This window comes from Aplysia californica, unplaced genomic scaffold, assembly GCF_000002075.1.
Source record: "Aplysia californica isolate F4 #8 unplaced genomic scaffold, AplCal3.0 scaffold00046, whole genome shotgun sequence".
Lineage (NCBI taxonomy): Eukaryota > Metazoa > Mollusca > Gastropoda > Aplysiida > Aplysiidae > Aplysia > Aplysia californica.
Genome location: NW_004797316.1, coordinates 1,194,192 through 1,220,514, shown reverse-complemented (window position 1 = coordinate 1,220,514; position 26,323 = coordinate 1,194,192). Strand labels below are relative to the sequence as shown.

General features: G+C 39.0%; 1 protein-coding gene across 1 annotated transcript; it reads right to left on the bottom strand.

Moving 5' to 3' along the window:
- Positions 1-99: 99 nt before the first annotated feature.
- On the bottom strand, positions 100-20,688 carry LOC101847475 (ubiquitin-like protein ATG12). Its single transcript, XM_005092436.3, has 4 exons — positions 20,331-20,688; positions 3,765-3,901; positions 2,876-2,938; positions 100-459 (listed from the first exon to the last, which is right to left on the bottom strand). Exons 1-4 carry the CDS (start codon positions 20,506-20,508, stop codon positions 400-402), a joined length of 438 nt encoding a protein of 145 aa, XP_005092493.1. The 5' UTR covers positions 20,509-20,688; the 3' UTR covers positions 100-399.
- Positions 20,689-26,323: the final 5,635 nt, after the last annotated feature.

Sequence of the window (26,323 nt, the reverse complement as noted above, 5' to 3'; positions counted from 1 at the left end):
AGATTTTTAGCCGAAGAACCTAATAAGCCAGAATTATGACAGCAGAGTGATTATCTCCTCTAATTTGGTAATTTACTATTTGGCAATTTATTTTCTTCATTATCTTCAATAATTAGATTGTTTACTTTCAAAATTATTATATCAATCTCAATATTCTGAAAATGATTTTCAAATTGATTAAGGTTTTTATTTAAATCATTTGGAAAATTATTTTCAAAATTATTTGGGAGCAGTAAGAGTATTAGGATCACGCATCAGGTTGCAGGATTCTGCTTGACCATGAACAAACTTTGACAGTTGGATCCACAGAATCTTGGAATGTCCACAGGTTCATGCTCGTCCGTTACAGAAGCACCAGGACAACGGAAGGTGAAAGAGAAAAAGGAAGATGACCGACAATTACCCCCAGGCCTGAGTACGGCAGTAGTGGAGCACAAGTTTTCCATCACTGCCAAAGCACTGCAAAAGACAAAATACAATGTGTCATTGAAAAACATTGTAATGAGACACAATAAGATAAGAAGAAGTGAATTTTCAGCAACCCAAAAAAAGTCTTGCGGATTCTGAAAAATGATAATGTGTACACTTCTGATTAAAAATAATTAATACACTGAAGATAAAAACCTACAAACATTATCTCTTTTTTTCTGACACATAGATCTAGATCTAGACACACAGGCATGTATAATGAAACTTCGATAAAATGAATTTGGATTCTACCAAAACAGATGGTACCCCTGGTTTTTTTTTTCATTAAAGTCAACACAAAATAAAAACAACAAAAAAGAAAACATGTCAGATAAATAAGAAAATCAGAAACAAAACAAAAATGAGCTGATTATTTCGCAGGGACCTTAGAGATTGTTATGAACATGCTTATTCCTGAATATCATGCTTATTCCTGAATATTTGTACTAAAGAAAATCATTATTAAGTGTGTTGTCACCATATGTTGGTCATCGGGGTAGAAACAGGCACTCGTCAAAATTTAGGGAATGGAGAAATCAGTATTTTTCTCCAATGTTGGGCAATTTGTTTGTTGGTTTTTTTTTTTTTTCGCAGAAACCTTCCTCTTCCATAGAAAATCACCCATTTCAATGGGGATTTTGTTAAAAAATGTTTCCTGAAGCCCAAAAATATGAAATTTTGAAGAACGAGTAAGAGTTTTTTTAGCTTTAGACATCACCAAACTTTGACAACCATTTTCTCAGTCTGTAACAGCAGGCAACCCCACATTCTTTGATTGCTCCTATCACCACTTCTGTACAAGATTTTTAACACCATGTTAAAAAAAAAAATGAACAAGCATTAATAAGATAGCAATAACTCCATATGCTCAAAAAATGACGAGCACCTGATTTCATCACACTTCAGCATTCCCACATTTGACCTAAGGTGGAGGTTCTTTAACTGATTGCCTAACTGACAGTAAAATATATGGCTAATTTTCCCACTGAATCACATGACCATGACCCTCAACCTTTCCAACAGCTGTAAGCCATTTGTTAAGGAAGCCGGGATTTCAAAATAAACATTTTTCTCTCACAGATTCTGTCAATGTTAAATTATTGTCATCTTGTCACAGTCACCTCAATTCATTAGTACAAACAAGTCTTGATAAAATGTTTCCCACTAGTTCTATAAAATATTTAGACTATCTCAAATATCTACACATTTAAATATCAGAACTGGCAAATCTTCCACCACCATCAGCAAGCTATCAAAAAAAGTTTGGTGAAGTAGAAATCTCAATATCAGGGCCAAGTTGAACGTGCATAAAAACATGCATTCCGAGCACACTGCAGCACGTGAGAGAGACATGGACATTCTCGTCACATCAAAAGTAAAAACTGAACAGTTTTGACGCAAAATACCTTAGAAAGATACTAGGATTAACCCCTTAGTTGCCTCATGATGTACCTGGTATGAGTCATGAAACCTGGTACGTCATGAAAAAGTGTAATTTTTAGCGCTGTGCAGTACCATGTAAGTCACAGAAGTTGGCAAAATTTGCTGCTCCTGGTTGCCTATATGACTATGACGTTACTTGTACGTCATGCAAATACCCTGGCTCTAATTCTTCTGTACGGAGTCTTAGCCACAAGCGCTGCATAGATTTGTATTCGGGAATAAAAGACGCACATATCTCTACCAAATTTGCTAGTATTTCTTTACTGCTAGGCTTGCAAGCAATCGTTAAACATAGATCTACACTTGAAGGTTGCTGCGTGCTCTCATAAAATGTAAACATCGAAATGACTTTAAAAAGGCAAATAAAGTGATAAAAGTGTGCGTCTGAAATATGTCACGAGTGTACTAGATCTAGACCGTGCGTCCATTCACACTGAGACATTAGGCTGCTGTCCTGGGTAACGAGGTCAGCTGAAAATTAGTACTGACAGTAGGAACGCATACTCCCTGGCAACTAAAGGGTTAATATGAAAAAAAACACCTATGTGGAAGAACTATAAAATGGAAGGAGCAAAAAATTTGTTACAACTACTAAGATGCAAATAACCTGCATGAGGAATTTAACTTCAACAGTGATCATCTTTGGAACCTGAGAACGGATAGCAAAAGAAGAAGGAAGTCACAAAATGAAGGAAAAGGAGGAACAATAAAGTCATATGCAACTCTAGAAGATGCACAGGATGACACAAGGTATAGAACATGGATAGTTTCTTTGCGCTCTTGGCAACTACCATTTTCTGATCAACTCTGACCTCATTAACCACACGCATCACCATCACAGGACACAAAAAAATATCCGCCAATTCACTATTGTCTGTTGTGGTGGGACAGTACTGTGTTATTACAAAAATATTAACATAGACTGTGCTTCATTCTTCACAGAACATATGAGAAGAATACTTACATCAAATATCGATCCAATATCTGTGTCTGGTGAAGGGGCAAAAGCTTGATTCACGTACAAAAACTGAAAAAGGAAATATTGAACACTGGCTCATAGGATGACTTGAAAACAAAAAACATTTCAACAGTGAACTAAAATGTTTTGCGTGGGTTAGCCTATTGAAGATTACTTTGATCCTGCGCAAGAGGTTGGTGGGCACTTGGATGGAGTGATCCTTCAACTTCTTATCAGTGTTGCACATTATAGATGAGAATAATCATTAACCACACGCATGCGTAAGCAGTTGGCGATTAATGAAGTGAATAAATATTGATCAGTAAACCTTTCCAGTCACAATCATTTTTATTGTTCTAAAAGAGCAAGGGAAAGGACGTTATATTTTATATCCCTTGATTTTGTGGTCCCAACTGTTAAGGTGGATGAGTTGATCTTTTTTTGCACTCCCCCAGCCACATCAACTCATCCATAGTCTACTGTACATTAAAAAACAACAACAGGGAAGAGATCTTCCTATCACATAGTTAAAAGAAAAAAAAAAGTAGTCTGAGGATAAAACAGTGGTTTGTATGAGTTTGAAGAATCTCAAGTGAAAGAGATTAAGAATTTTTCAGCAGTGAAAAATGCAGCTCATGGCCATAAAGAACGAGATGTGCAGGCTTCAGAATGTCGCCTGTCCATGGTAATGAATTAATGCACAAGGGGGTTTATTTCATTGTGCATAATATTATTATGATCTGCAACAAAGTAAACATGAAAGTTTTGCTCTGCAGATAGCAGAAACGGTAAATAAAACCTTAAAAAAATCAGTCAAAATACTTTGATTCACTTTTGAAATAATTGTAAAAACAATCAAAGTGACACGACAAACAGACATCTCAGAAATACTAACCAACGATTCTGATGCTTCACTTTTGATGTACTTTTTGATGAAATCAGATACCCAAGATATCTTCTTTGTCCTATCAACAGTCCATTTCTTCTTCTTCATAATGGGGGCATCGCCTGCTGGTTTCAACAGGATGTCAACTGGCAAAAAGAAGCACAAAGACCCTTAGACTGCTTGCCACAGTTCAATGTGAACTCCCATTTTCATAGGAGAAAAAAATGTTTTCTTCTATTTTGTTGAAATAAAGTTTCCATGCATGTGATACACTGCTTACTTTTGTAATATTTTAGAATGCTTTCTGTAAACAACAATAATGACAGGGGGAAAAAAAAAAGAAAAAGAAAATCATCTAATGAACTTAAAGAATGCAATAAAGTGTCAACAGTTTCTTTCTAATACAAAGTGGGAGAGCAATAAACTAAAAACTCAGCCTGTCAAAAAACTTACATCTAATATCTAGCTCTATTTGTTATATCTGTAATGTTGTTATATCTGTAATGTACCACAATACTGGAGCATTAAAAAAAATGTTGCAAAAATACATTTCAAGAGCTATGGTCTCATCAAATTCCCTGGGTAAGAAAATAAACCAGGTCAAACACATACACTCAAGTTGTTGTCAGCTTGCCTCTCATACATTACGTGGTAAGTTTATTTCTCATCATAACCAGAAAACGACACTAGTCTACACATGGTGTGAGAATTAAGTTTGAGTTTGTGTGTGTGTGTGTGTGTGTTTATTTGAACGTGAATGATGGAGGAGGGGGTGGGGGGACAGCAGCATTGAATTTAAATCTCTGAACCTCTGCGAATGGGGAGCAAAGTCCCAGTGCGTTCAGCAAGTTCAGAAGAAGCCTGGAGGAGAAGTGGCGATGAAAAAGACACAAATTTCTACTTGTAAGGGAGCAATCATAGATCTCGGTCAGCTGGCAGCTATTTTCAGATGTATATTGTCGCACGTATTGACAGTTTCAAGGAGCAGCACCAAGAGGCCACCAAGTAAGCGCATGTTCTTTTCCATAATATAAACATATAAAATTAGATTCACTGATGGATAGACTTCTTTTTCAAATGTAGATTTTTGATCAATTGACGAGCTGCCTTGACAATTTGCTTCTGCCAGGCATCATTAATGCTGTTTGGTGTTTCATAAAATTCTTGTATTAGTACAACTGAAGAAGCCAATTATCTAAATGTAATAACACCTGCTCCCCATCAAATTCTGCTATAACGTTAAATGCTTTCCCTTGCACCCCATCAGTTGTTTTGTTTCCAGGTACTGTGGTCCATAAATTTAAATATACTGCGCCATTCACCTCAAGCAGACGGTCTTCCAAAATGGTCATCAGATCTTGAATATTGATCTGCTCATATTCATTTGCTTTCAAACAAGATACAATGTAATGACCAGCATCTATCTTTAGAGCATCTTGAGGTCTCAATGATGTCCTTACTTTTTAAAAAAGATTCAACGTCTAATATAACAGAACATAGCGGCTGCTTATAAATTTTGAAGTTGCAACAGAATAAAAACAACAGAGAATAGTCGCTGTCAATTCGTCCTTTCTTTATTGCGTCCTGACTTTTGGTCTCAGTTCATACGTGAATGACATGATAGGCTTATGACTTTGACAGCAAAGTTTTCTTTTCAGACCACAAAAAAATCAGTGAGTGCTAAATTGGAACTCTTGGAGACTTAATTGAAGCTTGCATTTCACCCTGCTGCTGCCTGGACTGTGACTAGTCTTTCTATTTTGTAAAAGATTTTGTACTTTTATGTAAGATCGATGACAGGAAATGTGTACTTGGTGTCCTTTAGTCACTTCTAGTTGTTCTTTTTATGTTACAACTGCTAGAATACCATTCACACATTATTTTATGTCAATTTCAAAAGGGGAAATTCTCTAGAGGGAAATTACACAGTTTAAACATCCACTGAAAAGCTCCGACTGAGGGTGTTTTGGAGAAAACGCATAACTTTTTACATGAATCATTACTGTTGACATAAAAGCACAGATACCAATGATGAGTACCTCATTTTCAGGTATCTTCGTAAATGGATATGTAAAAAATTTCGTGCCAAAGTAAGTACGACTAACCGATTTGGTTGTAATATATAAGTATAAGCTTTGCTATTTTGACAACCTTTAATGCATTTTAAATCAATTTCCTCCTCGATTTCAAAAGCTAATGTTAATATGTTAATAGTAAAACCGTGTCACTTTTATATTTGTTGCAATTTTTTTACGGCCTAATTTAGAGTCTAGGCTACATCTTTCTGTCCTTCTTCCACTCTTCAATACTCAGCATGTTCAAATCAAGGTATTCGTACTCAACTGTACAGTTGTAAAAGGCCTAAATTCATATTTTGCATGCCCTGTGTCCTCCACCTGGTCATAAAAATTTCAGTTTCAAGCTAAAAAATGATCCCCAAATTTTTACTTTCACTCCCGTACACAGATGCACTGCTTCGGGGGTCAAACTGCAGTATTGTTTGCTGCAGATCACACATAAAGCCACCACAACTGTCTCAAATCAATTATTTTCAAAGAAAATTTCAAACCTAAATGCAAAATATCAAATTATGGGTTAAAACTGTAACCCCCCAGATTTTTTTTAACCCCACTGGGGCAGGCCCCTCTGAAACTCCCCGATTGGTCCAAAGCGCACAAATTACTACGTGGTTAGGCATAGTGTGATATAGCTCAATTAAGAACAATCAAATATTTCAAAAACTATTAATTTGAGACAAAAATGAAGTTGATATTAGTGTTCAGCACAGGGTTGCCAGATAAAAAAACCAAGAAGAGGCCAAAGTTTTCAGGTTGGAGGCCAAAATGGAGGCTAAATAAATACAAGTTAGGGGGCCAATTTTCAAGGTCAAGGGTTATAAAGATGCTAATTATCCCGTTAGAACTTATAGGTAAGTTATATTGTCCTGCTTTCCTTTCTGTTATCTTCCTCAGTCCTCTTGTACAGTCTTTTGCTCTTAACCTTACATTTACCAAACACGTTTCATAAATGGTGGCATGAGATCTACACCTACTGCCGCATGTGAAATTCTATCAAATGTTGAACCCCTGGGAATACGCAGAGATAAAGCAGTTTTGGAGCTTCATGAAAGAACCAAAAGAATGTGCCCCAACCATCCAAACAGGAAATTAGTAGAAACATGGAAACCAAAGAAACGACTTCAACAAAAACCAGTCATGCATTGCATCACAGAACTAATGGAGAGCCACCATCTACCACAAAACAGAAGAGAAACCAAAAGAGTCAAGCAAAGCATCCCTCCCCACATTTCTATGGAAAAACCAATCCTTAAAACTTCTCTCAGAGACAATAGCACAAAATCTTCAGACCCAGTGAAGTTGATGCTTGCATCACATCAAACAATCGACAGTTATTCAGATGACTGGATACATGTCTATACAGATGGCTCAGCATTCAAAGGCACAACCAAAGCCGGATATGGAATACTAATACAATACCCAGATGGAAGTTCCAATGAGATCTCTGCAGCCTGAGAAATGTAACAACTACGACGCAGAAATGATAGCAATTGAAACAGCACTGTACCATCTCCGCACAGTTTTTGACACTCATCCAAACAAAACACAGAGTATAGTGATCTTCACTGACTCACTATCAGTCTTGCAAGCAATAGAAAATGACCACCATCTAAACGAAGACTTGACACGTATACTGTTTGGCTCCCATCATCTGATAACATTCTGTGGCGTCAACCTGGTGATGCAGTGGATTCCCAGACACTCAAACATACCTAGAAATGACAGAGCAGACACACTCGCCAAAAGGGGATCTAGACAGGAACAACCCAAAATTCCAACTTCATACAACACTGCAAAACAAATCATTAAAAGCAACAGCAAACAAGATTGGATGAACACATGGGCCTTGGGAAAGACAGGCAGAGCAGTTTTCAAACATATGACTACAACAAAACGAAATGACCATATCAACCACCTTCAGAGAAAGAAACAGACCACGATCCTCCGCCTACGAACAGAACATATACAGCTCAACTTTCACTTGAACAGAATAATACCAGAACTTCCCCCAATGTGTCCTTTGTGTGACTATGCATATGAGACAGTGGAACATCACCTTTTCCACTGTACAGCCCTAAATGACATCAGAGCTACCCTTCTCCCTCCGAGACCTAACTTCGACAACACACTCTATGGAACATTACAGCAACTGCAGCAAACCTGCACTTATCACTACATGGCATTGGACAGAAGGGCAAGAGCCCAGATGTTGCTGGATCGATAACAACAACAACAACAACCAAAAACTGATTGAAGACCAACGTCTTCAAGCACAATAATTTGCATGTAGTGGTGAACTCAAAATTTTAGTTCATGAGAACAATTTAACAACAGATAAGCCTACATATATATATGTGAGGCAGCGTGGTGGAATCAGGCTCTCGTCAAAATAATCAAAGTGAAGAAACTTGCATTTTTCCGCAGGTTTGTGAATTTTTATTAAATTTTTGTTTTTTGGCTCGACGCCTTTCATGCCCATTAAAGAACTCATTTCTGTGTGGATTTTTTATGAAAAGCGTTGATTAAAGGAACAAAGAGGTAAATTTTCTGTTACCACAGACTCTTAAGGTAAGGAAATAAGTAATCTTTGGCGGCCATTTTCTCACTAATTTTACCTCTGAAAACAAGTGACCCCCACCTTCTTTTTTCGCAAATATCTCGACTTGTATTCAAGATAAACGGATATTTTTTCCATCCAAATAAAGACTAGTGAACGAGCTTTAAGATGATACCAATAACTCGATGTGCCCAAAAATTGACGAGAGCCTGATTTCATCATGATGCCTCACATATATATAATATTACAAGTTCTATTTACAAAGCACTATGCTCATGAAATCTGGAGTAATTTCTAGATATCAAACAGCAAAACTGCATCAACATCAGCAGTGTTATCTTCTTGTGGTGTGGCAGCTGCAAGTGCAGACGCAGCGGATGAAGCCCTAACGGCTTGTAGATAAATTCTTACTAGTGCGTGCAGAAATCATCGCAGGAGTAGCAGAAAAGTAATGGCAGTGTTTTCCTTTCAATTTCAAAACAAGATTGAATCGAATTCTTATTATTGCATCAAGTAGGCCTATCTGCATTCTATTTCTAGGCTTTGTTTTAATAGCAGTCACCATCAAGGAAAATAATTATTCTTTCTACAACAGCAATTAGTGACGGGAGCTGTGAGGTGCTTCAGAGCATAAATGAAAATGTCTGTGAATGATGTATGTTCTAAAACTCCAAACCAAAACAGCTTAGCATCATCTGGAATTCCTGTATGCTTGAAAGGTTTTTCCTCTTGCCAGTTAACAAAGTTTACTTTTCGAACTTGCAGTTCAACCTGCACAGATGCCAACCACAGAAAACCGAAATGAGTATTGAGAAATATGAAAATGTGTATTTTCAGGGGAAAATGTGTATTCTCCACGACCCACCGACCAACCAGTAATAGTAAGATATTCAGGGTGTCCAGCAATATTTCCTGAAAAAAAATTACTAGCTCACCAGCTCCAAAAAGGGAGCACACACGTGTACAATATACATGTATCCAGTCAACAACATGTCAGTGTTCAGTGTCGTACTGGGGTCTTGTTTGACTTAAGTATTTCAGTCTATTATATAATATTTTCCTCTCATTATTATATAAAAAATAAATCCTGCTTTGAGAGTTCGGAAGGGCCTAGAACAAGAAATTCGACTATCAAGAACCAGTCTGGGTGTCATGATTCATATTATGAACTGACAGACTCAAATTATTGCTCAAACTCAGAGAAAAGCAATAACTTGAATGGCTCAAGGAGACCCATGCACTGTGAGAGTTGTAACAACTGTGGTAGGGCAAGATGCAGTGACACTGAAAATCTGCCAGTCTTGAACAGAGAGCTACAATATACACTGTAGGTATAATTTACTATCACCCATCCAATAATAATAATAATAATGGATTGCATTTATATAGCGCATATCCACTTATGCAATGCTCTATGCGCTTAACATGATAGGCCTACATATTATGGATTTACAAATCAATTTTAAAGGTACATAGTTGTAACACCGGCGGTCCTCAGGGGTGTGTTTTGTCACCAGTTTTGTATACTATATATACCAACGATCATAGAAGTATATATAAAACAACACGCTTAATTAAGTTTGCAGATGACTCCGCTATTATTGGATTAATAAACCTTGATGAAAAAGAGTATTTCGAAGAAATATGTAGGTTTTTAAAATGGTGCAACTCAAATTTTCTAAAAGTGAACCTCTCAAAAACAAAGGAAATGATTTTTGATTTTAGAAGAGAAAAACCAACAATCCCACCACTCGTAATTGAACAAGAAACTATTGAAATCACGGATTCATACAAATATCTTGGCCTTACAATAGACAACAAATTTACATGGCAAAACCACGTAAACAATATCGTTAAAAAAGTAAATCAGAGGCTGTACTTTCTGAGGAAACTAAAGTCTTTCAATCTGAATCCATCCATCCTTCAGATTTTCTACACCACCACAATAGAAACTTTGATAAATTTTGGAATCACTTGTTATGATAGCAATCTGGGAATGCAGCACATTATAAAACTAAATAAGTTGATAAAAAAGGCATCAAAAACAATTGGTAGAGACCTAAGTAACTTTGAATATCTGCACAAGACAAACGTTCTAAAAAAGGCGGAAATAATGCTTAGTGACCATAGCCACCCACTGACATCGGAATTTCAACTATCGACCCGCAGTAAACGATACATTTCCAAAAAAGCAAGAACAGACAGATATAGTTACTGAATACACAGTGCTACAAATGAAACACAGAGAGAGAGAGAGAGAGAGAGAGAGAGAGAGAGAGAGAGAGAGAGAGAGAGAGAGAGAGAGAGAGAGAGAGAGAGAGAGAGAGAGAGAGAGAGAGAGAGAGAGAGAGAGAGAGAGAGAGAATGAATGTGTTACGGAGCGGGTTGTCCCAGCCCGTGAGACATGTATTTACTTGGCATAATGTCCTGTCTTGTTGTGCGTTTGCGTGAGTGCACCTTTAAGTCTAACCTTTGTAACGTCTACTGCCATTGTTAACGACCAAGACAAATTTCTCCCCGCGAGATGAATAAAGATTGTCATTGTCATTGTCATTGTCATTGTCATACTCGTGCAAACACATATTCACTCACGCACGCACCACACACACATACATACACACATACGTACATATTATGCACATACAAACTCACAACGATCTACAGCTTGGATGGATTCTGTCTAATCGAAATATGATGAAAATAGAAGTGCTTTTAGTTTCTTCTTAAAAATTTCTAGATTTTCTGCTTCTCTGATAGTTTTTGGAAGCCTATTCCAAACAAGTGGGGCAAAATATGAAAAAGAGCATTGGCCATATGATTTGTAATTTATTTTAGGCTTAACAAGGGTTGTTTTGTTACTTGATGATCTGAGCGTTCTAGGAGGCACATAGGGTGTTAAAAGCTGTTTTAGATAGTCCGGTGAAAAATCATTTAAGCACTTGTAGCAAGTTAAACAGATTTTATATATGATACGCTCTTTCACTGGGAGCCAGTGTAATGCTTTTAAAATAGGAGTCACACGATCATGCTTTAGTTTTTTTAGTAATTATTTTGGCAGCAATATTTTGTACTCTTTGTAGTTGTTGTAACTGTTCATCAGGTACACCAGCCAGTAAGGAATTGCAATAATCAATCCTTGACAATATAAGTGATGTTATTAAAGTTTTGGTGACACCAACAGATAGATATTTTCTAATGCTCCCTATTTTCTTCAGCTGGAGATATAGATTTTTACAAAGATTGGATACATGGTATTTCATTGACATATCTTGATCTAGCACCACACCTAAATTTTTAATTTTAGTTTGGGCTGATATTTCGTGGCCATTGATGTTTATTCTGATATTGTCGATTTCATTGCATGCGCTGCTACGAAGAAATAATATTTCGGTCTTATCCTCATTTAAATTTAATTTGTTCTTGAACATCCATTTTCTTATATCATTGATACATCTGGCGATTCTATCTATGAGATTGTGTACATTGTCAGTTGTAGTGAATCCATACAGCTGTGTATCGTCTGCATAAAGATGGTAATTGAGGGCATATAAAGAAATTATTGATGACAGACTTTGCGTGTACATTGTAAAGATGACAGGACCAAGGACCGAACCCTGGGGAACTCCGTACTTTAGAGGTAACCTATCTGACACATCATTGCCAATTTTGACTTACATAAATCTATTGTCTTGATATGATTTAAACCACATTAGAACAGTACCTGATAGTAAAAATGAAACGCGCACACTTTATTTCAATAACACAGACTTGCAAAGTATGAGGGGTCCTGATTCCGCACACGGCCTGCACCAACGCGCGCTTTGCAAAAAGCTCTAATCAAAATTCTGAAATGTGCTTCCAAGTTTTTGTCCTCTGGTGTTGCCTTAACCCCCGGATAGTATCTTAAACCCCCCAAAAAATCAATAATCTCCTCCCCTATTCCGTAGTCATATACTTCGCAACGCCGTTACTCCCACCAAAGACAGTCTTTACTCACATGATGCCGCATTTATTTATGATGCGAATGCGTGCAGGTTCAGTGACCGGTCACGGTGGCGCGCCAGACAATCTAAAAATCGGACGACGCTTGTATTTTCTTTTCTTTTTTTTTTCCCACAAGTGACAGCACAGCGACGAGTCCGAGCATTTATTACATTTTATTTGTATGGCGACATTGCGTTTAAACAGCACAACCTGCATGTCACAAATGTTGCGTCATCAGACAACTGCTGGGAAACTTTTCTGTGGTGACGAAAGCGAAAGTTGATCTTGATTTTCCCGACCGAGCCTTGGTGTCACATACTCTTTCGTCTGCCGCCATAGTTGCCTATTCGCGTGAAAGTGAAACGTACTCTCCGGACGGGGAAAAGCTGAACGAATACAAACATCACGATCGCGACCGGCAAGTCCACATCGGACTTGGTTTTCAAATATTCCAGTTCCGCGACACTGATACTATTTTGACAAAAGATGGGACTTGAGATAATTAGGTTTACTCACCCAAGCTGAACCTTGTATTTTTCGCATTCCAGGATGTGTATTTTTTCATGAAAAGTCGTATTCGCGTATTTTCGGCAAAAAATCGTACTAAAATACGTAAAATCGTACTGGTTGGCATCTCTGAACCTGTGTTCATACTAAGGGTTGGAATGGCAACTCACAAATTTTTGCTTCGGAAATTTGGCAAAGGACACAACTTATTGACAGCAGACTCAGGTTTTTAAAAGCATCTCTTGCTGGTGGAATTCGTTTGTTCACCTGTCTGAGAGCTTCAGCTAACACCCCCTTACATCTTCGCTTAATGTTGTCCTTGTGGGTGATGTTTGCAGTTAGTTACTGGTTGAAATTTTGCTCCAATGTCAGTTTCATCTAGAGACTCCTCATTCCCGTCTGAATAAAAGAGTTGTGCATGAAGACTTTTACTGGTGCAACAAAAGTTCACGTGCAAGTTTGTGTTGGTCTTCTTTGGTTTTTTGAAAAACTGAGTTCACCCACTAAAATTCTTGAAAAAGGGATGTAGCAAAAATTTTTTAAAATACAGTAGTCTCCGTCTAAGATCCCGGTGCTCGGGAGCAAGGAAATGCGGGATCTTAGGCGAACCGGGATCTTAACCGACGAACCCAGGGAAGAATCTATGGTGACCCATGTTAAGGCTCACAATCGGTAAAATGGTCTCCCTTCCCTCTACAATGAACTGACGTGCCCCCTTGGTGGGTTTATGGCGTATGGCGAGCAAAGAGTGGTTAACCTTGATGACCTATCATGGTGCCTAGTGGGACGAGGCGTGCCATTTTCACTTATTATCCTATCATGAGTCTCAAGATCTACGCTTATCCAGTTGCCCCTCCTCTTTACCATATCTCTGACCGAGTCCCCCCCCCCCCAAACTAAAAAAAAACGCCTTTGTCGTTACACACCATTATGTTGTGAACACACCAATTAAAATTCAGTCTGTCTCGCAAATTCGGGAGTAAAGACAACTGCTGCAATGGTCAGGGAAGAGTTCACGGTATGATGTGATCCCGCCTGGAGCGAACGTGTAGGCCCTACCCACCCAGCGAGTGATGCAAATTTAGGGGGAGACCTCAGGTGTGAGTGCGATGCGTGGGGAAAACAAACGCGTCGGTCAGTTCACACCCCGGTGTGATCCTGTCTCGGGCAGACATTGTATCGCTTCATTGAGTTTTACAACGTGTGTGGGATCACATTTACGATAGTGGCTGATCTTTGATGCAACGGACAGTTTATTGATCTCAACTTTTCACAATTGGTTGATCGGCTGTGCCTGCCCGGGTTTTTGTTTCGCAAATTATGATCTGAAATGCGGGATCTTAGCCGAATGTAGACCATCAGTGCGGGATCTTAGGGGTGACTTTTGTATAGTAAAAATTCTGTTTTATTAAAACAACGGGATCTTAAGCGAACCGGGATCGTAAGCGGTGGGATCTTAGGCGGAGACTACTGTATTTAAGTAGTTGTTGGCATCGCATAACATTTCTTTAATCAATCTTGCTTTGTATCGGGCATCAGGGCGACTTTGTGAAAACTCTGTGCAGGTGAAATGTGCTTTTAGCTCTTCCCAGTGAGTTCATGTGGTACAATACTTTGCCTCTGGCGAGCCACCAGTACTGTAAGTATATATATATAGAGCCTACTTGGTTTTTCAAACGGTAGTGAATCGACTGGTCTACTTAGCTAAGCACGGGTAATTTTGGCATTTTGCTTCCACTAATGATCTATATTTCTAATTTGATTAAGTGATGTGTAACGAAAGGAAAAAGAGGGAAAGTCCTGAAACGCTTTATCAAATTATCTTTCTAGTGCTAGGAGTAAGGAGACCAAATGGAGGCCAGGAAGCCAAACAAAATTTTTGGAGCCAAGCGATTCTTCAAGAGACCAATTTTCTGGAATTTGGCCCAGGAGGCCAAACTGGCAACCCTGGTTCAGCGAATCAATATTTAGTAGAAAATGGACAACTGGTATTTGTGTGAGACGACAGGGAAAGTAAAAGAATACCAAATGATCAATTGATCTAAGGCTGCCATTATTCCCACCCCAGGTGGGAATTAAATTTTCTCTTTATACCAACCTCCCTGAGGGGATTAAAAAATATTTTACTCCTTTTTTTTTACTAAGGTGTGTGTTCTTGTGAGCACCATTTAGTTTCAATTAATTCCATTCATATTTTTGGCATTTTTCTTTGTTTTGAATGAGATTGATTTGACAAGACAGAAAGCATTCAAAAACTAAAAGAGACATATTTCCTAGCCTTTATGGGCCTTAGCATTAGCACTCTCGTTTGAATGTGCTCAATATTTCCAGACCCAGCATACAATTGTAGAGGCCTACTAACTAGAATACTTAGATATATGCCAATGTAGCCTATGTCTAATTCTCACCCCCAGGTTTAGAGGTCGGCCTTCAGCCTGTATTACATCTTATAAAACTAGAATCTAGATCTAGATAGATAGGAAAGATGAGAAGTGACCTGACCTGGGTGGGAATTTAAAAAAAAATTATTCCCACCAGTACTCACTTCCTTGACCTTCTAAACTCTAAACCAAGTCCAAGTCTTGCTCATCATGGATTAGGATTAGGTTAGTCCCGAGACATGCGGCTAAAAGTAGAACGACGCACCTGCCTGATTGGCAGCTTATTTTAGTAATGTGATGTCATCACATCCTGGGATACCCACAAACTATCTTTAAAAGACCGCTGAGATTTAATACCAAAGCCAAAGATTTTCTACTACACTACATACTACACAATCTTTAGAGATTGGAGATACCGCATGGAATCGGAATGACATGTTGGGTCAGTGGCTTGACTGATTATCTGTATCGATGCGTTTTGCACGCTAAAATTTCACATTTGCGGCTAACTGCAGCACGTCAGTCATGTTCAGAGGAAGGAAGATCGATTAGATCGTTGATGCTCAAAACAGTAAAAATGCTTGATGCTTGAAATTGAAACACAGTAAATGCCGAAGTACGAAAGAGAATCACCAACGCAGTGGGACAACATGAAGATCTACTGACCACAGTGAAAAGACGAAAACTAAATTGGTATGGGCATGTCACAAGATCCACAGGACTTGCTAAAACAATCCTGCAAGGAACCGTACAAGGAAAGAGAAAGAGAGGAAGGCAGAGAAGGAGATGGGAGGACAACATTAAAGAGTGGACAGGAAAGACGATGGGTGTCAATCTGAGGAGAGCAGAGGACAAAAATAGATGGCGAGAGCTGGTTTTCCAATGCAGTGGTGCCCCAACGGTTGCCCCAACCACGGGATAGAAGAAGAAGAAGAAGAAGAAGAAGAAGAAGAAGAAGAAGAAGAAGAAGAAGAAACGCATAGACAATAAAGTGCGAGCTAAAATTGTTGTAAAGACACCCGGAGATTACCCCCCCTCCGAGCCCGATTAACAATGCGCAGAAGAGATAAGCAGCAGCATCATCGGAGCACGGGAAGATTGAAGAATACCGGACCACTCGTACATTATTGCGCGAGAAAGTGGGGTAGGTGGGGCGGGTGGTTGGGGTGGAGGAGGGGGTTCAGGGGGGCCTCCCCCCCGACAAAATTTTAATGAATAGATCTACCGGTCCGAGAATCTCCATTGAGAGATATTAAAAACGGGAAAATTATGAATTCCTAAGGTTGAGACACAGGCAAAGTCAGTCCGCTGGTCCGGTATTCTTCAATCTTACCTCGGAGCACTGCATCATATCACATTACCAGTACGTCTACATCGCACCAAACATCGTGCCATGGTAGGTACACACGATCTTTGGTGCCATGCGGTTGGCTATGTTTAGATCAAGTAGCAATGCTAATGAAAATTTAAATTTTCACTTTTGCCCCCTTTTTTTTGGGTACCTAAGACAGAATTTTCAATTCTAATAATTATAGTTCTTGAATTTTGAGAATCGGTTCATAAATAAAAAAGTTATGGGGTTGTAAAGGTCGGCAAAATATGGATGACCCACATATATAAGAAAATACTCCTAAAAAGTGGACCACGCAGTCGCAGATTCTGTAAGAAAATCGACGATATCTCGGTAAATAATCGGAGTGTTCGAGAGAAACTTGGCTACCCGATGTGTTTTTGAGTGTAGAAATCATTTCTGCAGTCAGATTTACTAAATTTCGTAGTTATTTTGTTATAATTAAAATTGTGGTGAACATATTATGATTTTGCGAAAAAGGGGTGTCGGGATGAGTCCATTTTATTTACAGCATCGTATCACAACATGGGATCTTTAAGAATATATGTCGGCAGCGTGACTAAATAATTGCAAAGCTTTTTATGATGACTTTAGACCATGCCAACCGTAAAAGATAAGTTAATCCAATCTAGCATGCCGTACAATTAAAAATTCTTTTTTCCCGTTGAGACGCGAACACCTCGAGACGAGATAACCTCGCCTCGGAATACCCCCATAGCGATGTTACAGGGGAATAGAGAGAAAAACAACCGCATACCTGCCAACATTGCCTGTGCCAAAATCTGTAGTTGGACGCAAATTTTTGTCCAAAAATCTGTAGTTGACCTAAAAAATCTGTAGTAGGCTATATTACCTCTTGTCGCATACTTAATTTGGGACCCTTATTAATATTTTATTTTGACCCACATCAAATATGCATGATTGTGTTTGCGACTTCAAACAAATTAAAAAATGACTAAGAAAAAAAATTGACTAATATGAAAACTACCAGAGGCATTTACCCTATTAGTAGTTGGTGCAGTTCCTGTCCTATTCATACCTGCACGAACACACACACAAATGAAACCAAAAAACAACCCCCCCCCCCCCAAACAAAAAAACAAAAACAGACGCAAAGAAGAAAAGATGAAGAAAAAGTGGGCCTTGGATGACTTAGGCCTAGCCATGGCCTTTTGTCTTTGCAGAGTTTACAAGGAAAGAGTATGACGGATCCCGAGTCCACACAAGACCTGCACCAACACGCGTTTTGCAGAGAGTTTTCTAGATCTAGAGGCAATCAAAAATTTAGAATACTAAAATTTGCTTCCAAGTTCAGTTTTTGTCCCCTGGTGTTGCCTTCACCTCCCCCCCCTCCCCCGACTGTATCTTAAAAAAAAATAATCCTCCCCCATTCCAGAGTCCTATACTACGCAGCGCTCAGACTTTGAATGAACTTTGGTGACCCCTACAAGTGCCCGTGCTCACAATGTGATGGAACGCGCAAGTTCATTGACCGGTCACAATGGCGAACCCGACAAGACGCTTGTATAACTATAACTTTCTTTTCTTTTCTTTTTTTTTTCACTAGTGACAGCACAGCACAAATATTGATTTATTTTCAAGGCGACACAGCGTTTGCCATGCACAGTCTGCATGTTGTTTAAATTAATGTTGCGTTATCAAACTACTGCCAGCAAATTTCTGGGTGGTAACGAAAGTGAAAGTATATCTTGATTATCCCGATCAAACGTCGGTATCACACCCGCTTGCCACCATAGCCGCCTGTCTGCGTGAAGAAACATACTCTCGAGGGAGCCGAATGAATCACAATCGCGACCGGCAAAAATGAACTTTCGGGCGTTATCGGATTTGGTTTTCAAATATTTGATAACTTTCTCAAATTCTCGGGGCCTGGCAGTCACCCTGCTGAATCCCGAAGTCGGTGGCTTCATCTCAAAATCGGTGGATCGGTAGTTTGACCCTAAAGTCGGTGATCTACCGATTTTTTCTGTAGGGTTGGCAGGTATGCAACCGGATGCGCGCGCTCGCCATTGCCCTATTTCAAGTGACTAATAAACGGGCCCGGAATAGTCATGCGGGGATTTGTAGGTAACATACATTTGCCACAAGAGTGAGGGGAAAATGGCCGGTCTCCGTGCGAAGCCGCTTTGGATAGGGGGGTAGTCGTGCATTTATGATCGGGTCTAAACAACTACTTGACACAGAACGTTCAAATTTGAGCACACTATAGAGGATAGATAGATCTATTACAATCTCGGCGTTGAAATTCAAACTCCTTATAGTTTTCGGTGTACACGATACGAAAGTGTTCCCGACACCAAAAGTATAGGTTAATTTATGTATACAAACTTCAACGTCCACATATCATTAGTTTGCCCTATTTTCTGATTGGTTGCTGAGTTTCATTCGGATTGGTTCGGAAATAGAGCAGACCGAGGTTGACAAAGTTAGTCACCTACGCTTCAGCCGGGTCCGCAAAATCGCCCGTAAACGGGGACCAAATTTTTGCCTCGAGGATAAGCCCGATTGGCATTGCTAGATCAAGTAGTCACGTGATTGTAGGGGTATCCCGGCCTGACATCACAAAAGATGGCCGCCTTACCTAAAAATAGTTTGCGTCGTTCTACGTTTAGATTCTAGTTAAGTCGGGTAGTAGATCTAGATCTAGATCTAGAGTCTAGATCTATAACCCTCATCCTGCGGGAGCCGGGTTTATGTAGCCCGATAAGCCTATTTCGGCACCTCGCCTGTGTTCTGGTCCCGAGTCAGTGTAGCTTCCTGGCTCAGCGCACGCGCCGCGCGCATCCTCTTACGTGTCATTCGGGTCCCGAGTCGGATCCCCATTCACGCAGGTCAAGTGTGTGTGCGTCAGTCTGCTTGAGTTTGTGTGCGTTTGTGGCCTTCTTCTAGAACCACCTGCGTTGGTTCGTAATCGAGGCATACGTCTCATTCAAAACATGCCAAGTTGATAGCTCTAGATGTTCGTCCAATGAAATTATAGAAGAAATTGACCCACTTAGACATGAGGAGCTCGAAAGGATAGTCAGGAAACAAGACTTCCTTTTTTTTCTGTACAAAATATTTCAAATGAGCTTGATTTTGTATGAAATGATACTACCTGATAAAAAATGAGCTTGTTTGATAGTTTTGAATACCCTTGTGCAGGTACAAAGAACAATTTGAGTGTAAAACATTAGGAAATTGACATAAATTATCCCTTTTCGAACCTCAGGTCAGTCATAACAACAAGAGCGTCCAGAAAGGTTATTCAAATGGAATATTCAAATGGGCGTAACTACTCGTAATGTCTTATTAGCTTGTGAGAGGGGGTTATTCATGTGTTTGTAACACTTTATAAATAGAAAGCTATGATTCATAGTTATGATGAAGGATAGAGCGTTATTTTCATCATCAGTTAACACACTCCCGCGGTATTCATGGCGAAAACACACGTTTCCCGGCGCGCGCGCTGTACACCAACAGTACACACTGAGTGACCCCGGCGGCCTGCCCGGCACGTCCGACGTAATCGGTTGCTGATAAGATATGCATCTGGGCACAGACGCAGGATAAGAGTTAATATGATGTGGTCCAGAGTGAGAGGTAGGCTGTCTCTGCTGACACCCCCCCCCCTCCCCCCCCCCCAAATAACAGTATAGAGCAATACCATCTAATAAGAGAAACCAGTCTAGGCAATCATTATGTTTATTTACTCACCTTTCAAGCTGTTTGATTTCAGCTTCGAGCTGGTACTCGCAGTCGCTCCGGGAGCTGGTGATACAGACGGACTGTCAACCGAAGTTGGCGATTTACCGTCTGTTCCTGCATTCTCTGTGGAAGCAGAGCCAGCTGTTGGGGAGGACGGTGGGGCATCGTCGTCATTCTTGTCAGACATATTTCATTTAAGTCCAAGGTAGTGCTTTGACAGAGCTCTGTTGAGAGCCGTCAGTCGACCCTTTTCAATTCGTCAACTAGATCTAGAAGCTATTGACGGTGTCAAGATGTTGGAGAGGAGTTGAAATAAAAGATAAACAATCTCCACTTCCGGTAAATAAGAGTAGTGTCCCTGTCACAAGGGACCGTTCCCTCAGAGAGCCGTGGTGTACCGTTGGCACGGCCTACTATCCTGTTCCCATGCATATTATGCATTATAAGCAGACTCTCGCAGTGCATTAATTAAAGGGGGGGGGGGGGGGGGGGGGGGGCTACTACACCTGGAGGCTATCTCGCTTATTACTGGACCGAATTTTACCACATTTCACACATATAACAAGCACAGTAAGGAGTCTTAAAATCCGCAATCAAATTTGAGAAAAAAGTTTCGTTTCCATGGATACGCCGCCATATTGGATTTTATTGACATGTCTTACGTAATGAATACCGCACTTATCACTCATGGAAATTGATTGTTTTTTTTGCATGCATGTTCACAAACATTATATCAAAAAATTTGTCTGTTGTTGTTTTCCTAATCGGATTAGAAAAATTTTAATGAATTTTTTCCTGAGGTAGCATTCAAGTTTGCGAAAAATCCGTGAAAATCCACACTCCAGACACCACCAACAAAAATCTATTCCATATATCAAAAATTCAACAAACAAACTTTTAGTATTACCTCTTCTCTTCATTCTGTGAAAATTTCATGAAGATTGGATGAAAAATGGTGGAGTTATTCAAAATAGTATAGAAAAAAGTATCATTTTGAGAAAACGGCCGATAAAGAAAAATAAAATACTGACTTTATGAGGAAATGGCGGTTACAAACATGCCCGGTATGGGAAAAAATAAGGTTTTTTGGGGTTCTTATGCCATGAAATAGTTGTAGGAGAGGCTGGGGAAGCTAAAAATGCCTACAACTCAAATTCCATGATTTTGAGCCGAATTTTGATTTTGGGGGTATAGCCGCCCCCCCTAAACGAAAATTGACCACATAAATGTGAGGCATCGAGGTGAAATCAGGCGCTCGTCAAAATAATGAAATCGAAGAAACTGGCATTTACCCACCAGTTTAGCAATTTTATTAAAATTTTGTTTTTTGTCTCATCACCTTCAATTTAACCCTTTGAGCCCGGACTCTGCTGACCCAAGAATACATACCCCCTGCCTGGCCTCGTCATCCATTTTAAAGAAATTTCACAAGGGTCACAACAAATAGACCCAACAACAAATACGTCAAACACAATAACAAAATATCCACACAAAAACTAATCATGGTTGTCTATCTCACATCTATAGCTAGTGAATGGTCTTTTGCACACATGTTTAGGCCTAGTAGGGCTGGCCCGGACTCACTTGGGTCCGTGACTCCCTGACCGGTGAAATGGTTTATCGGGCTATGCATCGATAAAGCTCCGGAGCGGTCAGAGGGTTTCTCGGGCTCGAAGGGTTAATGTCCATTCAAAATCACATATCTGCTTGATATTAGGCTGAAAATAGAATTATAGTTGAATAAAGACACAAAAATGTAAATTTTCGCTTTCCAGTGACTCTCAAGCTATGGGAGTCACCAAATTTTACCTCTGAAACCTGGCGACCACTGCACCTTATCAATCACTAATATCTCAACTTCTATTCAAGATTAGAGGGTATTTTGCACATCAAAAGCAAGAAGAATTAATAAACTTCATGATGATACCAACAACTCCACAAGCCCAAAAATTGACGAGCACCCGATTCCACCGCACAACACAAATCAAACTCTATGATTGGGTGGACATTGTTGTGAACAATAAAGTGGAATGCGCAATATTTTTTTAAAAGTAAAAGCTAATACAATCACATATCTGCTCCAACAATATAAATTAGACTTCCCTGCAATACTTAAACACATAGGCTACATCCATACTTAACAGAATTTGGCTAAACTCTGCTGTTGGCGCTAGTCTGACTGTATGTGTGTAATCTATGTCTTCCAATGCAATTGAGTCTACCATGTTAGTTTTTTATACATGTATGCGAGGCATCGTGGTGAAATCTGGCGCTTGTCAAAATAATGATATCCGACAAAATCGGAATTTTTCGGCCAGTTAGAAAATTTTGTACAATTTTTTTTTCTTCTTTTGGCTCAACACCTTGTATGTCCATTCAAAAATACATAAAATATGTGTGGATTTATGGAAAAACTTTGATTAAAGGCACAACTAATTCAAATTTGCAGTTTCCAAGGACTCTTAAGCTATGCAAGTTACCAAACTTTGGCGGCCATTTTCTCGATAATTTTACCTCGGAAACCAGACGACCCCACCTCCTTCAATTGTAAATATCGCGACTTCTATTCAAAATAAATTAGTATTTTTTCATCTAAAGCAAGGCAAATGAACAACCTGTTAAGATGATATCAATAACTCCATATGCCCAAAAATAGACAAACGCCTGATTCCACTGCGTCGTGACACATATAAAACAAAATGCATCTGACTTCTCATTGGGCAATTTTAAAGTTCTGCAAATGTATAGAGTCAAAAGATATTAGTATTAGTTCTTGCATGTAAAGCAACCACTATAAAGATACAATCTTAGAGATACCATGAACTTACACAGAGCCAAAGTTTGATTGGGCACCAGAACTGAAATAAAAAAGAATGTTACCAATGAGACCCTGCCTCTTCAGGGTCTTTAAAGATTATTAGGACCTTAACATGGTGGCATTTTTTACAGCAAAAAACATATTTGTGATGAAAATGTCATTTATCCATCACGAGATCTTATTGAATTGGTTATACAATAAAAACTTAATAACTGTAGTCATCAAGAACAACATTTTATTTTAAAGTTATTTTCCAAAACAGGAATACTGGTCACAGTATAAATTTCCGTATAGATCTACTGGCTAGTAATAAATACATTTTTTAAATCAGTCATAAAGTTGACACAATAGTATAGTTCAGTAACTGAAAAAACCCTTGAGAGTGAGAGCACACTTTAAAAATTACACACAGGGTGTTTTAGCTAATATTTTGGGAAGCAGCAAAACAAAAACAAAACAAAGTCAAACCAGTCCCAATTGTATCAAACTGCCATTACAGGCACTTTATTCTGGCTGACCTAAAAATTGCCACAGTCCAAAAAACAATTATCCATGAAATTTATTTCATTTTTTTCCCTCTACACAACTTTTACATAAATGCATTGACAAAAATGGATACAAAGAGGTTTTATCAATTCTATACACATGCTCTCATACCTGCATACATACACACTCTCTGAAACATGCTCATTTTCACCAATGCATCCACTCTTCTAACAAACCATGGCAACAGGCATAACTGTATTGTATATGATGACTTAACACAACATGATTTTGAGTAGTTGAGTTCAAAAGAAAAACAAGGACACAATAGTTGTCACTATATGGTGGGGAAAAGTAAGATAAGACAGAAATGACAGAGATAGTCTGGATTCTGTGCATCGAGCATAAGGAGACATTGTTTGTTGATGGACAAATGAACAACATAGAAGTAAGGCCTCTTAGCTTTCAGCCACTTTTAGAGTCAACTAGAAAATTTGCTCCGCCATTTTGAAATAAAGGCAGAAAAATAGGAAATAACCGTTGAAAAATAGGAAATAACCGTTCACTTTACTCTGATCAAATTCATGTTCACTGAAGATAAAATCTGACATCAACACGTTTTCATAATAAGTAAATCTGTAAATACTCAAACTTCATGAAAATGCATCTCATGGAAAACAATTTTCAAGCTGCATCTAAATAACCCAAAACAGATACATTAAGCACCCCCCTTATATAATTATGAGCCAGGTCCATTCATCTGAAATGCAAATTTACAAAGGTTGCAGCAGAGACATAAATAATTTATTCAGCAAACTTGCAGCATACCATGTGAAAGTGAATGACAATCTGAACACACACACTCAAAAAAAGTTGCAGATGCCACACTAACAAACACATTGCAGATTCAGCCTGTTCATAAGTACACAGAGTGAAAAATATCATGACCACAAAATCCTTACAGAAGTTCAAACTAGGAATCATCATGTAAAGAAGAGTAAACAAGATGTCATTCTTTCACTATTTTGTCAAACAAACCCAAAAATAACCCCACACAAAATTGAATATCAAAGTGAAAATATTTTAAATATAAAATCTGCTGTCCAAGGACCCTAGTTTTTGTGAAAAAAAAAGTGCAATGACATTCAGCACCGAGTGCTGTTCCATAATTATCAGGCACATGTCAAGTTGGGAAAAATAAAGAGCACCAGTAGCTCCCATATGGTCAAAATCATTTTCATGTATCAAGTTGAGTTTAATTTTAACACTTTCTGAGGCCGCAATTCATCCCATATCAGTCTTTCAATAGAAGTAAGTTTGACTTTAAAAAAAATATAAATTTAGAACAGTAAGACAGTTTAATGAATTCTGAGAATTCAAAGAGAACCATAGGGCATACTGGTGGTCTATGATAAAGAACAAAATACTACTTAAAGATGACATTCTCAAGCTCATGTACTAAATTTCTTGAACATCTCTGCTTCTGCTTCTCAGAAATTAGATGTGAATCAAATAAAGTTAAACAGTTATACAAAAGTGGGTAGTTGGTTGGTGCTCTGGTGTGGTTTGCTCCTTTCTATCAAACATCTATCGTCCTAATCTCTCCTCCTTTTTATGTTTGTTACTCTCTTGTAACACATCTATTCTTTGGCACTTATATGACCTTATTATGTTGCAAGTACCATAAAACTCTTACAGTAGTCTCCGCCTAAACGCATGGTGCTCGGGAGGGCTCCTAAGTGTGTGTTTATGCGGAGCGTGCATTTACATGAACCACAGGGAGGAAGGGACGCAGTCATCTCAATTCCTTGATATTCTAGTGACCTCCCTTGGAGATTGGGGGTCACTGGTTGATAATGTGACGACACGTGACTCTTTTGTGAAGGATTCCCTGATGGCGGTTAAGAGTACAAAGGCGTTGAACGAGTGGGTGGGGGAGGGGGGCAGAAAAACAGACTCAATGTAATCGGCAGGAACTGATAGCCTAAGGGGAAACTGTAGGATATATAGTCATAGAGACAACGGCGCAGCCACGTGGCTTTCCAAGCGACCACCCCTGACCGTAAATTTATGGACGACATCAGAATCATAAAACTCTACATTCAGAGAAACATTTCTCTTGTGATTCGTTAAACAAGTACGTTATAAGTTCTTCGAGCGCAGTTGATTAGGCTTACTTGACTAATCTTAAAATCCTATAGAAGCCTATCTAGTGTTTTACAGCATTCACACATGTTGTGCATCACAGGCCTAGGTCTAACTAAACATCACATGCAGTCACTCAAACACCAGTCAGAAACCTTCTCTCAAAGATACATTTCCAGAGACCAATCCAAAAACATTTCAGCCCCCCAACATTTCACTGACCAGTCCTAGTCCTAGACCTATGTGTCAGTGGAAAGTTGGGTTTGAAAACGCTGTCCATCACTCTCTTTGTTCTGCGTGAAGGCCAGTCTAGGCTTGTCTTATGCAAGCTGTGCAGATTGTAGCGAACATTTCCCTTTGTCAAGCTTTACCTGTCAGTGTGTTTTGGGGAACGGGGTGTGCCTTTACAGGGAGTGACCGTGCGTTTGTACGTCTAAATTATATAGTTAAAAAATCTGTCAGATGATGAAAATGTGCGTTTGAGCGGAGCATGCTTTTGTACGGCGTGCGTTTAGGCGGAGACTACTGTGCTAAAACTAAAACAGTTATACAATAA

What these genes read in the sequence shown, in the direction of transcription:
- LOC101847475 (XM_005092436.3), bottom strand. Translation starts at nt 20,508, where the DNA reads ATGTCTGACAAGAATGACGACGATGCCCCACCGTCCTCCCCAACAGCT. An exon ending in GAAATCAAACAGCTTGAAAG is followed by an intron (nt 3,902 to 20,330) that starts GTGAGTAAATAA and finishes TCTTTTTGCCAG; the next exon opens with TTGACATCCTGTTGAAACCA. An exon ending in GTGAAGCATCAGAATCGTTG is followed by an intron (nt 2,939 to 3,764) that starts GTTAGTATTTCT and finishes TTCCTTTTTCAG; the next exon opens with TTTTTGTACGTGAATCAAGC.